Source organism: Notolepis coatsorum (genome assembly GCF_963971535.1).
Source record: "Notolepis coatsorum genome assembly, chromosome: 20".
Taxonomy (NCBI): Eukaryota; Metazoa; Chordata; class Actinopteri; order Aulopiformes; family Paralepididae; genus Notolepis; species Notolepis coatsorum.
The window spans coordinates 25,607,802-25,621,884 of NC_140184.1; the positions used below are offsets into that span (position 1 = coordinate 25,607,802).

The 14,083-nt window shown below is 43.3% G+C and overlaps 1 protein-coding gene across 1 annotated transcript in view; it reads right to left on the reverse strand.

The window, feature by feature from the left end:
* The window catches only part of tmem39a (transmembrane protein 39A), a 35,572-nt gene that overhangs the window by 7,232 nt on the left and 14,257 nt on the right, over positions 1-14,083 (reverse strand). Inside the window, exons 3-5 of the mRNA XM_084337459.1 lie at positions 13,232-13,454; positions 9,623-9,706; positions 133-287 (exon numbers count right to left, since the gene is read on the reverse strand). Of these exons, the coding sequence (XP_084193585.1) occupies positions 133-287; positions 9,623-9,706; positions 13,232-13,454 (462 nt within the window). The remainder of the gene's footprint in view (positions 1-132; positions 288-9,622; positions 9,707-13,231; positions 13,455-14,083) is intronic.

The window sequence follows — 14,083 nt, forward strand, 5'->3', positions numbered from 1 at the left end:
GAGGGGCGGGGAGACGAGAGTAAAGATAGGACAGCAGGTCAGGAGGAGTGAGTAGAGATGTATGATATAATAGTACTGTGTGCGTGTGTGCGTGTGTGTGTGTGTGTGCACCTGGCTGTAGGACAAACTCACGGGTATCCGAGGAAGAGCAGGTTGAGGACCGAGTGGTTCTTACAGAGGTGGACCAGGGTCCAGCAGAGCACCCAGCCGCACAGCGTCAGGAGGCTGAGACGGGCCGCGATCAGAACCACGTACCGGACCAGCGAGCACCCGCTGCTCTGAGACGCCTGTGTGGACAAACAACCCCACCTCACACACGTAAGGGAGGGGCTACATTGATCCTGTATGGACAAACAACCCCACCTCACACACGTAAGGGAGGGGCTACATTGATCCTGTATGGACAAACAACCCCACCTCACACACGTAAGGGAGGGGCTACATTGATCCTGTATGGACAAACAACACCACCTCACACACGTAAGGGAGGGGCTACATTGATCCTGTATGGACAAACAACCCCACCTCACACACGTAAGGGAGGGGCTACATTGATCCTGTATGGACAAACACCACCACCTCACACACGTAAGGGAGGGGCTACATTGATCCTGTATGGACAAACACCACCACCTCACACACGTAAGGGAGGGGCTACATTGATCCTGTATGGACAAACACCACCACCTCACACACGTAAGGGAGGGGCTACATTGATCCTGTATGGACAAACACCACCACCTCACACACGTAAGGGAGGGGCTACATTGATCCTGTATGGACAAACAACACCACCTCACACACGTAAGGGAGGGGCTACATTGATCCTGTATGGACAAACAACACCACCTCACACACGTAAGGGAGTGGATTAGGGCTGACCTTCGAAGCTTTTTTTGGCAATCGAAGCTTCGGGGCCGAGCTTCGATTTTAATTCGAAGCTTCGAAAAAAAATACAAAAAAATAATTTTTTTTTTTTTTATCTTATGTTGTGGGACTTGTACAGCACTTTCGTAAACGTTGTTGTTTTTAAATGTGCTCTATAAATAAAGTGGGTTGGATTAATTAATTAAGTAGCCCCTTTCGTGACTGACGCATCCAACAAGGTTTCACTCGGCTGTGTGATTTAATTCAAGGTGGATCGCTGTTGTCGTTTGAACAACTTCAGATTTCATGGGAACTACCAATCCCCCAAATCAAGAATGTTTAAGATGAATGAAGTAAGATTTTGATTATTTGAAATATGGCCTGTGTAGACTAAACTATGCACAGAATTATGTCAGTCTACAAGGTCCGGATTCTACATGGTCCGGCAATGTAGACCTTGTAGACTCCACTACAGACCAATTATCAGTGAATGTTCATGCATTTTTAAGAAGGGCAACTTCCACAAAAAAACAAAGAACTCACCAAAACATCTCAGTAGCACCTTATCTAAATGTTATATTTCATATATGGAGATTCATATTTATTTATGTATTGCATGCATTTCTACATTTTATTTCCTATTTTGTTTATTCATCCCAGTATCTTTCTTTCTTATGTGTGGAATTCTACAAGGTGCGCGCGCGCACACACACACACACACACACACACACACACACACACACACACACACACACACACACACACACACACACACACACACACACACACACACACACACACACACACACACACACACACACACACACACACACACACACACACACACACACACACACACACACACACACACACACTTACATTTAGTCATTTAGCTGACGCTTTTATCCAAAGCGACTTACAAGTTCTGTACGACAAGACAGCAAGAAGGGTACAACTCTATCAGCTGAGTAACAATGTTCATCAAAGTGTTGCGTGTTACAGTGTAGGTTAGTTTATTAGGACAAGTGCATGACAGTAATGTTAGTCACGGTTAGATTTTTTTATTTTATTTTTTTATCATTTCAGATAATGGTTGAAGAAGTGAGTCTTTAGTCGACGGCGAAAGATTGGACGGGATTCGGCTGTCCTAACTGGGATGGGTAGTTCACACACACACACACACACAAATCGAAGTAAAAAAAAAAAAAAAAAAAAATTTTTTTTTTTTTTTTTTTTAACTTCGATTTTTTTTTTAATGTTCGAAGCTTGTGCCATCGAATCGAACGTTCGAAGCTTCGAAGCATTTAAGACAGCCCTAGAGTGGATACATTGATCCTGTATGGACAAACAACCCCACCTCACACACGTAAGGGAGGGGCTACATTGATCCTATATGGACAAACAACACCACCTCACACATGTAAGGGAGTGGCTACATTGATCCTATAATCATTTCCGTTTTATAGCATTTTGAAAAGCCCTCGTTTTCAAGAAGAAAAAAAAATAATCCCTGATAAACGCTGATGTACTGTAATATTCTAGAACGTTGTCATTGTTCGGCCTATTTATGAATCGTTTTCAAATAAACGCTAGATTATCGATAGTATATGTGTACGTATGCACGCTGGTGCCGCAAGCTGTAAATCGATTATCTTATTTCCTGATCACTCGCACAGTCAAAACAGCCATATCACATATAAGGGCGAAAGCTTATATCTCCGTGAAAACAGGTCTGATTATCCTAAGACTGGTAAAATAGATTCCTTACCTGAGATCAGATGGTATCCAAATGGATTATTCCAATTCCTGATCGACCATTCCAAAAATCGATCCTTTTATTGATCCCACACGTATACTGTAAAACAGCGTATACACGCTGTGCTGAGGGTCCAACATGAAGCTGATCGGCCCCGGTTACATGCGTGAGAAGTAAAATGTGGAGTCCGGGTTTTTTTCCCCCATGCATTTTCATTGAGTCCAATCCAAAAGGGTGAATTACCATCTGGGAGACGATAGGGGGCGCTTTTTTCACATCTGAGCGCCTGGGGTGGCTGATTTACCAACGGTAGACTTGGTTGATGAAATATGAATTCAGATAGCTAATAAAAAAAAATACGAGAAAAAAACGAATATTCTCGTTATGGGCATTCAACCCGCGGGGGGTAAACCCGAGAAAGCTTGGGTTGGGCATTCAAAGTGTTAAAAGAATTGTGCCTTAACTGCACTTTGTAAAAAATTGCATTGATCTGACTGTTAGTGTATAATAATGTGTATATTCATTGATTCACTCGTATAACAAAATCCATTTGAATAGAACATTTAGCTTTTCGCATCAAATATTGATACGCGCTTAAAATGGGATTAATTTAGATAAATTAACTATAAAGTCTCGAATTAATTCAATACCATTTTGTATCGAGTCCCACCACTACTAATAACACTTAACACTATCCCGCCCAAGCACGGAGATCTCCGTGTTTCGATTCCACCCGTTGTGGACAGAAGCACGGATATATCCATGGCAAGTTGTTATAGCTTTTATTCCATATTAATAACCTATTCAAGGTCGCCGAGCTGCACTGCAGATTTACCCTACTCTTTGAATTCGACAAAGTGCAATACCGGCCAGATCCTCTTAGGGGCGCTATCGCGATAATGCAGTGTGCCCTGTGGCTGAACGGATCATTATTTTTTTTTTACTTTCAATGGAGATTTCAGTTAGCAGGATTCTCGATGTGCAGCATGTAGCTTGATTACGTTTGGCATCGCAGATTTCACCATGCAATAAGGGGATTTATCATCAGCCAATGGACATATCGATCTACCAGATGGCGATCGATAACGGGGAAATGCTCGGGGGGATCCCACCGGACCACGGTAAGATATTTTTCACGTAAAGTACAGCCCAATCGGGAATTGTTATGATACTCAACCAGGCGTTCGGCCTATGAGGCTAACGCGGTTATTGGTAATCAATAATCATGTAACTGCAGCGGTGATGTCATAATAGAACCGGTTAGAACAGGCTAGAATGCCCTGGAACATTGTGATGTCATAATAGATCGCCCATAGTGTAATGCCCTGCTGCATTCTGATGTCATAATAGATCGCCCATAGTGTATAAATAGGGAGACCCTATAAGGTTTGTTCCTTCACTTCTCCACCATCTTCAGACAAGCCACATCGACACCAGAGCTCCATAACTGTCCTCTCATATTGCATGCAGAAACAACATCCCCCGCCCCCCCTTTCATGCATACATGCTTGAGGATCGTGCCGATCATATGCAGTTTGAGTTTTAACTGTAGCATCTGTAAAACGGAAATGCCATTGGATATAACGTTAGCAGCTATTAGCCCTATTCTCCACTTGCACAACCTGAAAGTAGGCACTTCCGGCTGACTTCCGGTTGCGAATGGTACTTCCTGTCCCATCCAAATACATTGTTTTTAGCTACTTTTCTCCCGTTATTTAAACAACTTTGTCGTCACAGAGGCAATGAAACGTTTGTATTATTATAGTATAGAATGTATTTAATAAGCAAACGTTTGTCAGCAGGGTTTTTGGGCTGTATTTCATGTAAAAACGTTTACCGTTAGTTTACTTGCTCACGCTAATTAAGGCTAATGCTGGCTAACAGAAGCTAGCGCAAGAAACGACGCCGCAAAGTATTGTTTATAGTGCATTTCTTGCCACCTTATAGCATTTGTACATTTGTATGACAGTCTATAATGCTTCTGTGAGGTTTTTCCGGACGTTTTGGTAATGATTTTCACTATAAAATCATATTTCTAAATGACAGGAAGTTGATGAAAACTGGCCGGAATAGCTTTGAGCTAACGATCTTTGCCGATGCATTCCATTCTAAACGTAACGTTAGTTGTTCAAAACATTACCCGTCTATATAATTTGTTCCTCAACGTTATATAGACAGGTAATGTTTTGTAAACTAACTGCAGCCTGCTACAGTTAGAAGCTAACGTTAGCCAGCAAGCTGCAGCCTGCTACAGTTAGAAGCTAACGTTAGCCAGCAAGCTGCAGCCTGCTACAGTTAGACGCTAACGTTAGCCAGCAGGCTGCAGCCTGCTACAGTTAGAAGCTAATGTTGAGGAACAAATTATATAGACAGGTAATGTTTTGAACAACTAACGTTACGTTTAGAATGGAATGCATCGGCAAAGATCGTTAGCTCAAAGCTATTCCGGCCAGTTTATCAACTTCCTGTCATTTAGAAATATGATTTTATAGTGAAAATCATTACCAAAACATCCGGAAAAACCTCACAGGAGCATTATAGACTGTCATACAAATGTACAAATGCTATAAGGTGGCAAGAAATGCACTATAAACAATACTTTGCGGCGTCGTTTCTTGCGCTAGCTTCTGTTAGCCAGCATTAGCCTTAATTAGCGTGAGCAAGTAAACTAACAGTAAACGTTTTTACATTAAATACAGCCCAAAAACCCTGCTGACAAACGTTTGCTTATTAAATACATTCTATACTATAATAATACAAACGTTTCATTGCCTCTCTGTGACGACAAAGTTGTTTAAATAACGGGAGAAAAGTAGCTAAAAACAATGTATTTGGATGGGACAGGAAGTGCCATTCGCAACCGGAAGTCAGCCGGAAGTGCCTACTTTCAGGTTGTGCAAGTGGAGAATATCTAGCCTTCCAGAAAATATACTAGACCAAATCCTGTATAACGCTTATATTCACGGCGCTATAAAATGAGAACATATTGATGATTTTTTTTTCTTTAAGCCATTTTGAAGGGACGGTTTATGGACTCAATTGACAATGAGAATGGACAGATAACAATACTATAAAGTATAGTCAAGTCAAGAGTTTTAATTGTCACGGCATACAAGTATACAATGAAATGCGGGTGGTCTTGCCCGCAACGATGTGCAATACAGTGTTAGAACATATAATAGAATCCAATAAAAAAAAAACAGTGCAATAAACAGTTAACAGGTAACATGGTGTGACATCTCGGTATCTGTACATAGTTATTTACAGAGCATATAGGACATGCTAGGTAGCTTTGGTAGTGCAATACACTGTTCCTGTTATTCTAATTTAAAGTGGCCTTTCCTTTTGGCCATAAGTGTGCGGCATGGGTGTGTGCCCGCTCATGTTAAAGTGTTAAGTGGCTGCTAGTGTGTGAGCGTGCACAGCGTGCGTGTCGTGTGTGTGTTCATGTGTGCTTGTGTGTGGATAGTTCAGTGTTCTGTGGCACTCAATGTTCATTGTTCAGGGCTCTGATGGCCTGGGGGAAGAAGCTGAGCCTAAGCCGCTCTGTCCTAGTAGCTGGGGTTCGCAGGCGTCTGCCTGACCTCAGCAGCTGGAAGAGGCTGTTATTGGGGTGGTGAGGGTCTTTCATTATCCTGCAGGCTCTGGATTTGCACCTCTTGTTGTATAGAACCTGCAGGGGAGGTAGTGCAATACCCGTGGTACGCTCGGCTGAGCGCACCACTCTCTGTAGGGCCTTCTTGTCTTGTGCCGTGCTGTTTCCATACCAGGCAATGATGTTTCCGGTCAAGATGCTCTCTACAGCTCCTGAGTAGAAGGACTGGAGTATCTTCCCCGATACTCTGAACTTCCTTAACTGTCTCAGGTGGTAGAGGCGCTGTTTCGCCTTCTTTACTACTGTGTCTATGTGTGTTGACCATGTCAGATCCTCTGAGATGTGGACCCCCAGGTACTTAAAGCTGCTCACCCTGTCCACAGTAGCCCCATTAATCATCAGTGGTGTGTGTGTCTCCTGCTGTCCTCTCCTATAATCCACGATCAGCTCCTTGGTTTTACCAATGTTCAGGAGCAGGCTGTTGTCCTGGCACCAGCGTTCCAGTACCTCAACCTCCTCCCGGTAGGCTGATCTCGTTGTCCGAGATCAGCCCCACCACCACCGTGTCGTCTGCGAACTTCACTATGGAGTTGGAGCTGAACTTGGCCACACAGTCGTGTGTGTAGAGTGAGTACAGCAGGGGGCTTAGAACACAGCCCTGGGGGGACCCGATGCTCAGGGTGATGGTGTTGGAGGTCTGACCCCCCACCCTGACCGCCTGGGGTCTTTCACTCAGAAAGTCCAGTACCCAGGCGCTCAGGGCGGAGCTCAGACCCAGCTCGATCAGCTTGTCCACCAGTCTGGTGGGGACTATGGTGTTGAACGCTGAGCTGTAGTCAATGAACAACAGTCTCACATAGCCCCCCTTCTGACGGTCAAGGTGGGAGAGGGTGCTGTGCAGTACCTGGGAGACCGCGTCGTCAGTGGACCTGTTTGTCCTGTATGCAAATTGCATAGGGTCCATATCACTGGGGAGGGAGGCACAAATGTGGTCCTTGACCAGCCTCTCAAAACATTTCATGACCACAGAGGTGAGTGCCACCGGTCTGTAGTCATTTGGACATGTTGGGGAGGGTTTCTTCGGTACAGGGATGATGGTAGACATCTTGTATAGATTTAGCTCTACAAACAGCCCCACGTCCGTTTACATTTCCTGGTCCTCTTGAGATTAATTAGACTCATCCCAGTGGCCGCGATTGTGTTAAAAGCATTAGTAAACAAACGTAGTGCTGAAAATATACACATTGACTGCTGTTTTGATAGGGTTAGGGTATTTACTTCTTTACTCTTGGCTACATTTGAAAAAGAAACGCAACATTACTTAATACGGGACTGTATTGATCCGTTTATGATGTGAAATAAATCTTGTATCGGTGCCGGGCCGATCAGGCTTTTTCTATTCTATTCAAAAAAAATATTCAAACGCAGAATTTCCCTTGGGATAAATAATGTATTTCTATTATTATTATTATTTTTTGTATCTCTTTCTTTTCTCTGTTTTCTCCCCGTCCCAATTTAGTCGTTGTGCCAATCCCCCCCCCCTCCCCTACCTGGTTGTTGTGCGCACGCTTCCGCACGCTTCCTCAGCCAGTGGCTCTCTTCTCACCTGGCAGCGAGGGCTCTCATTGGTGAAGTGTAACGTGTGGGAGGTCACGCTGCCTTCCTCGAGTCCTGCCTCCGCTGAGCAAGCGCCCAGACCGGACCTGTAGGCGTCGCTGTCCACAATGCCAGTTTCCCACCCACGGCTTCCCTCCCCCTAACCCAGCCAAACGAGTTAGTATAGCGATCAGCCCAAGCCAAGGCAATGCTGACTCCGGGAGTCGAGACCGCAGCCTCTTGCATTGGTGACGAGCGCAATCTCCGCTACGCCACCTGACCGCTTGTATTTCTATTCTATTCTAAGAGGTTAAGGGTCACGGACGTCACGGTTTGGTACGTGCAGCCATGCGAGGAATACATTTAGTTTTGTTGAAATTATTCTGGTCCTAGACTCCTAGTGCAATGTGCCTTTATCGCCACGAGATGGTACTAAATGATCATAATAAACGTCTGTGAGTGCAGGGCGGCTACGTGGCACAGTGGGCAAGGCGCTCGCAACGAATGCTGGAGACTAGGCTCGAACAGGATGCCTCCTGTTCGAGCCCCGCTCTCCACATTGCTTTCAGTTTAGCTGGTCCACAGTAATACACATTGGCCGTATTACGGGGAGGGAAACTGAAGGGTGGGGATCGGGCGTTGTGGACAGCGACTCCTACAGGTCGGTTGGTGCGCCTGCGCAGTAGAATCAAGAAGCGACGGGGGCGGGGCCCCTCCAAAGCCCAGACCCCCGACGCTGAAAGATCGAGCCGCGCAGGTGAAAAGATGCGACGGCTGTTACCTCGAGTATCGGAGGGGACTCGTGCTATGTATGACTTAGTCCACATTGCAGCCGGCTTGTGGGAGGCAAGAAACAACGTTCGAAGACAGGGGAGGGTTGAATTGGACGATATGAAAATTGGGATGGGAGAAAAATAGAAAATGGGAGAAAAAGTGGATAAAAAAAAATAAACGTCTGTGAGTGCGACCCTGGTCAGGACTTGGTTTTATTTTTATTTTCATCAACTTTCTTGGCAAGGATTGGACAGAATATGCGTCACAGTCAGGTAGCACCAGGGGAGAAGGTAAGACACAACATTTTGTTTTGACAACTTGTAACATGCAACTTTGAAAACAGTGCCATCGGTTCCGTGTCTCCCGGGGCCCGGGGGGCCGACCAGGTTTGGGTCTGACATGATCTCAGTTCTGCGTGGGTCTGGGGTTCAGCTGTCTTTGAAATCGCTACACGAGTAGCCATACAAATGTTTATATTTTCTCACTTCTTCTGATAATCTTTATTGTAATTGGTTCATGGTACAAATTCAATGTAACTATCTCGATAACGTTAGCTAGCTATTTTTGGATCTCGACAGCTAATTTTTAGATATCGTTAGCATCCTGATGTGCCAATCACTGGAGCCAGCCAGAAGAAAACAGGACAACAACAACTACTTATCCCCTTAAAGCCTCTAGATACCAAAACAGACCGGGCCAAAACCATTGTTCATTGTTGTGTTTACTGCTTGATACACTACAGGGCCAGGCTGTACCAACTCTTTCAGGGGGGACTACTATATGACACTAGGTGGAACTAAGTATAACTTGCACTATACGGTCGGTAAAAAAAAAAAAAAAAAAAGGAAAAAAGAAAAAAAATAGCCTTACGCATTTGGGATTTTTGTAGCTTTTTCCCGTTGACCTCGTACTGAACCGTGACCCCAAAACCGAGGTACGTACCGAACCGTGGCTTCTGTCTGTGTACATTTACACCCCTAGTGTACACATGTCTGTGTGTGTGCGCGTGTGTCCGCGTGTGTGCGTGTGTGTACCTCTGAAACTATAGTCCAGACTAGTCTCCTGGCCAACATGACTGTGATGAAGATAGCCAGGTGGTAGTCCATCAGATGGAAGTTCTGTACAGACACAACACATCAGAAAGAAATGGATGAGGGAAAAGATACTGATAGTAGTTCATGAACATGACATGAACATGACAACTTAAGCTAATGAATGGCAATGAACAAATTAAGTTGTCAATATACTCGTTTGGAATAAAGACATTTATAATAAGACACAAGATACTTGAATAAGGATAAGCTCTTAATGAAGAAACCCACTCCCATTGCCAAAATAAAGTCTAACATGCCTATGGTGCAACAACTGAATGGACACAGAGTAAAGTGTGGGTGTGTTTGATTTAGTGACTAGGGCAGGCTAGTGTTGTCAAAAATATCGATTTTTCGATACATATCGATTCTGAATATTTAAAACTGTTTCAATACTCATTTCCCGCAATATCGATATTTAATTATTCATAAAAAAAAAGGAAGTTGCATTGTTTATTTCAATACCTGTAATAGTACAGTAGTCCACACACACATGTTGCATTCAGTTAAGTTGGAATATGACTGTCTGTAATACAAACAGTTCAGTTCGTCAGGTACATGCAACACAGATTACAGTGTTTACTTAATTTCTAAGATTATATCATTTAGTTATTTTTAAATGTGTGATCTAAAGATAAACAAAGGGTTTTAAAAGAGTTATATTTATCTTCTCTTATAGTACCAGAGAGAAGCTGAGGAGAATCAACCAGCAACAAAAGCAACATTTATAAAAAAATATAATAATAATAATATATATATTTATCTTTTTTTTCTTACATTTTAAGATTGAACCTTTTTCCCTGTGGTATCGAAAATGGTATCGAATATCGATACTTTTCAAGGTATCGTATCGAAGTTCGAAATTCCAGTATTGTGACAACACTAGGGCAGGCAAAGCCTCACTTAGACATGCCTGTGTTTTAAAGGAGCAGTTCACCCAAAATTCAAAAGAACATATTTCCCTCGATAGTGCTTTCTAAAGTATCCATCCAGATTGTTTTGGTGCGATTCGCTTAGTTTTGGAGATATCTGCCGTCACACCAATACAATGGAGCTGAATGGTACTTGGCTTGTGGCACTCAAAAGCACCAAATACATACATTTGAAAAACTCAAATCCAGAAACCATGACCTGGTTACTCAAGATAATCCACATACCTTGTTGTCAGCGGTTTCGTGTAGGAACTATTTTCTATTGAAGTACATCTCCATTCATTATTAGGGTGTGCAGAGATGTCATTATCTGTATTTGTTCAACCAACTAAATTATCTGTATCTGTATTCGGATAGAAGACCGCCTGCCTCATTTCTTCTCTCATTTGACGCACAATATATGTCAATAAATACAATCATAAATATGATTACTGATATTTCCGTGGGTCCAAACAAAGAAACAGGGCAGTCCTACAGGTAGTTGACAGAAGTCCTACAGGTAGTTCTTGACAACGAACAGATGGTGCCGCAGAGCGTGCTGCGTCAATGGAGCTCATAACATTAAAATAATTGTATTCCTTAATAACAATATTAATATCTGTATAATAAAAGATCTGTGTCCATCTCATTATCTGTGCTTTTCCCAAATTCATATTCGGACTCATCTGTATTCATTATTATTCCTCATTATGTGTAATGAGTTGCTTCACCAAGTTTTGGGGTTGATGCAATTGATGTATCGCAAACCCCACCCTCTTTTCTTGATCATCCAATCACAACTGTTGCTTTCCTCGGATGAAGAAACCACTCAAGAACTATTTCCGTCGCCCCCGACAGTCACTCCAAAAGACATCACTATCTAGGAGGACAGTCACTCCAAAAGACACATCACTATCTAGGAGGACAGTCACTCCAAAAGACACATCACTATCTAGGAGGACAGTCACTCTAAAAGACCATGTCACTATCTAGGAGGACAGTCACTCCAAAAGACCACGTCACTATCTAGGAGGACAGTCACTCCAAAAGACACATCACTATCTAGGAGGTCAGTCACTCCAAAAGACCACATCACTATCTAGGAGGACAGTCACACCAAAAGACCACATCACTAGCTAGGAGGACAGTCACTCCAAAAGACACATCACTATCTAGGAGGACAGTCACTCCAAAAGACCACGTCACTATCTAGGAGGACAGTCACTCCAAAAGACCACGTCACTATCTAGGAGGACAGTCACTCCAAAAGACCACGTCACTATCTAGGAGGACAGTCACTCCAAAAGACACATCACTATCTAGGAGGACAGTCACTCCAAAAGACACATCACTATCTAGGAGGACAGTCACTCCAAAAGACCACGTCACTATCTAGGAGGACAGTCACTCCAAAAGACACATCACTATCTAGGAGGACAGTCACTCCAAAAGACCACATCACTATCTAGGAGGACAGTCACTCCAAAAGACCACGTCACTATCTAGGAGGACAGTCACTCCAAAAGACACATCACTATCTAGAAGGACAGACACTCCAAAAGACACATCACTATCTAGAAGAAAGTCACTCCAAAAGACCACGTCACTATCTAGAAGGACAGTCACTTGGGAAAAGTTCATACTATTTTGTGTCATAAACCTTTGACATCTGGAGATTCCTGCAAGATTAGGCCATTTTGGCATTTGGATGGCAAGGACGTATTATTAATATGACTACTTATTAAAGGTCCCCCTTATTTTCAAGGTATCTGAACAAGCCATACTCTCTGAATGGCCCAGGTCTCTAGTTTCTGTGTGTCAAGTTTCATGAGGCAGTGGTTATCCTAGAGGTCACAATATGTTTGTATACAGTGGGTTCAATAAAAATGACTACTCCCATTTGAATGTAATTGGAATCTCTTTACAGCTTTACAAATAAATCTAATTCAAGCAACTCCAACACTATCTATGGACCACAGTATACAAAAATAGGCAAACATACAATGAAACATTGGAAAATGTGGAAATGACTGGTCCTCAGGATCTCTAGTTTCAGGTGATATATTTTTTTCATTCTAGAACTGAACACCCAAGAGCCCCTGAAAGACGGTAATGTGGGCAGAACAGTCAGCGATCCCATACGTATCAGTTCATTTTAACATTTAAAGAGGCGCTAGTCCCTCTAAGAAAGGGTCCAACAACGGCAGTATTCAAAATCAAAGCAAAAGGACTTTTTCTGGCACACAGAAGCAAGTTAGATCTCTCTAATGGAGAGAAATGGATTACATCTCAAAAGTCTTTGTCCAGTGACCTCATAATAGTCTGGTGAGGTCTATACCGGTAGCAAAGGTAAAGGTAACGGATCGTATTGGTACTCTGTATCGGCCGATACTAGAGTTAAGTACTCTTAATTGGTATCGGCAGTGGTAAACTGGTATAGAGGTGTGTCTCTGGTTAGAATGAAGGGGTAGTTATGTTGATGTTGGGAGTTTATGTTAGGGGGTTAGGGAATCAATTGACCTATCTCAAGCCCCAGCCCTCTTTTCTTGATCGTCCAATCACAACTGTGGGTTCCCAGAGGGCAGAGTAGGAGATGAAATGGAATGACTAACAGAACCTAGGTGTGTGTGTCTGTTCTCACCAGCGAGGTGGAGGCAGCGGGGTGGCTGTAGGGGTACCACCAGACAGTCCTGTAGATGTTTATGTACTGGACAAACAGGGCTACCAGCAAATAGAGAAAGAGCAGGAACTCAAACAGCAGGCTGCTGTCCAATGGCAGCTCAGGGATCCTTGAGTGGCGGACAGGCTCGGGAGTGATGAGGGCAGAAAGAGGTGGGGCAGACAGACCCACTGAATTACTGCTCCTGGAGGAGGACACACACACACACACACACACACACACACAGTTCTATGGGTTAGCAGAGTGCATGTTCTTTAAAGTTTAGTGTATTGCCGACTGTGTTATGTAGTTCAGTCCAAGGGACAGCTTGGCTTGTGATGGGACTAAACCTGGATGTGCAGAGCAGCCAGTTGGAAGAGAGCAGTATCCTGCCAGAGTATTAAAGGGGAACTATCTTATAAATGGCCTTTTTGAGTGTTTAGCATTGTTTCCTAGCTAGGTGGACTTATATTAATATGATCCATGTCTCTAATTCTCATATTGGCGCATTCTTCCAATTCTCCTCTCACAATATTCACCCTCACTGAACTGAGTCATCTGAAAATGTGATGATTTGTGATGTCAGAAAGACACCGCTGCATGATAATGGCGAGGTACAAGATGAGCTGCACACAGTGGCTGGAGCTCAGGCTCAAAACGGCTCGAGATCTTGAGGTAGAAAAATGCTGTTTTTGAGGACTTGATTAGAAATACAAAACAATGAATAAAAAAATACAAAATATTACAGAGGTGTTCCATAGACTCACAGGAATTGTGTAAAAGTGCCCAAATAGTGAAAGAAATAGTAAAATAGTTCCCCTTTAAAGTGGTAAT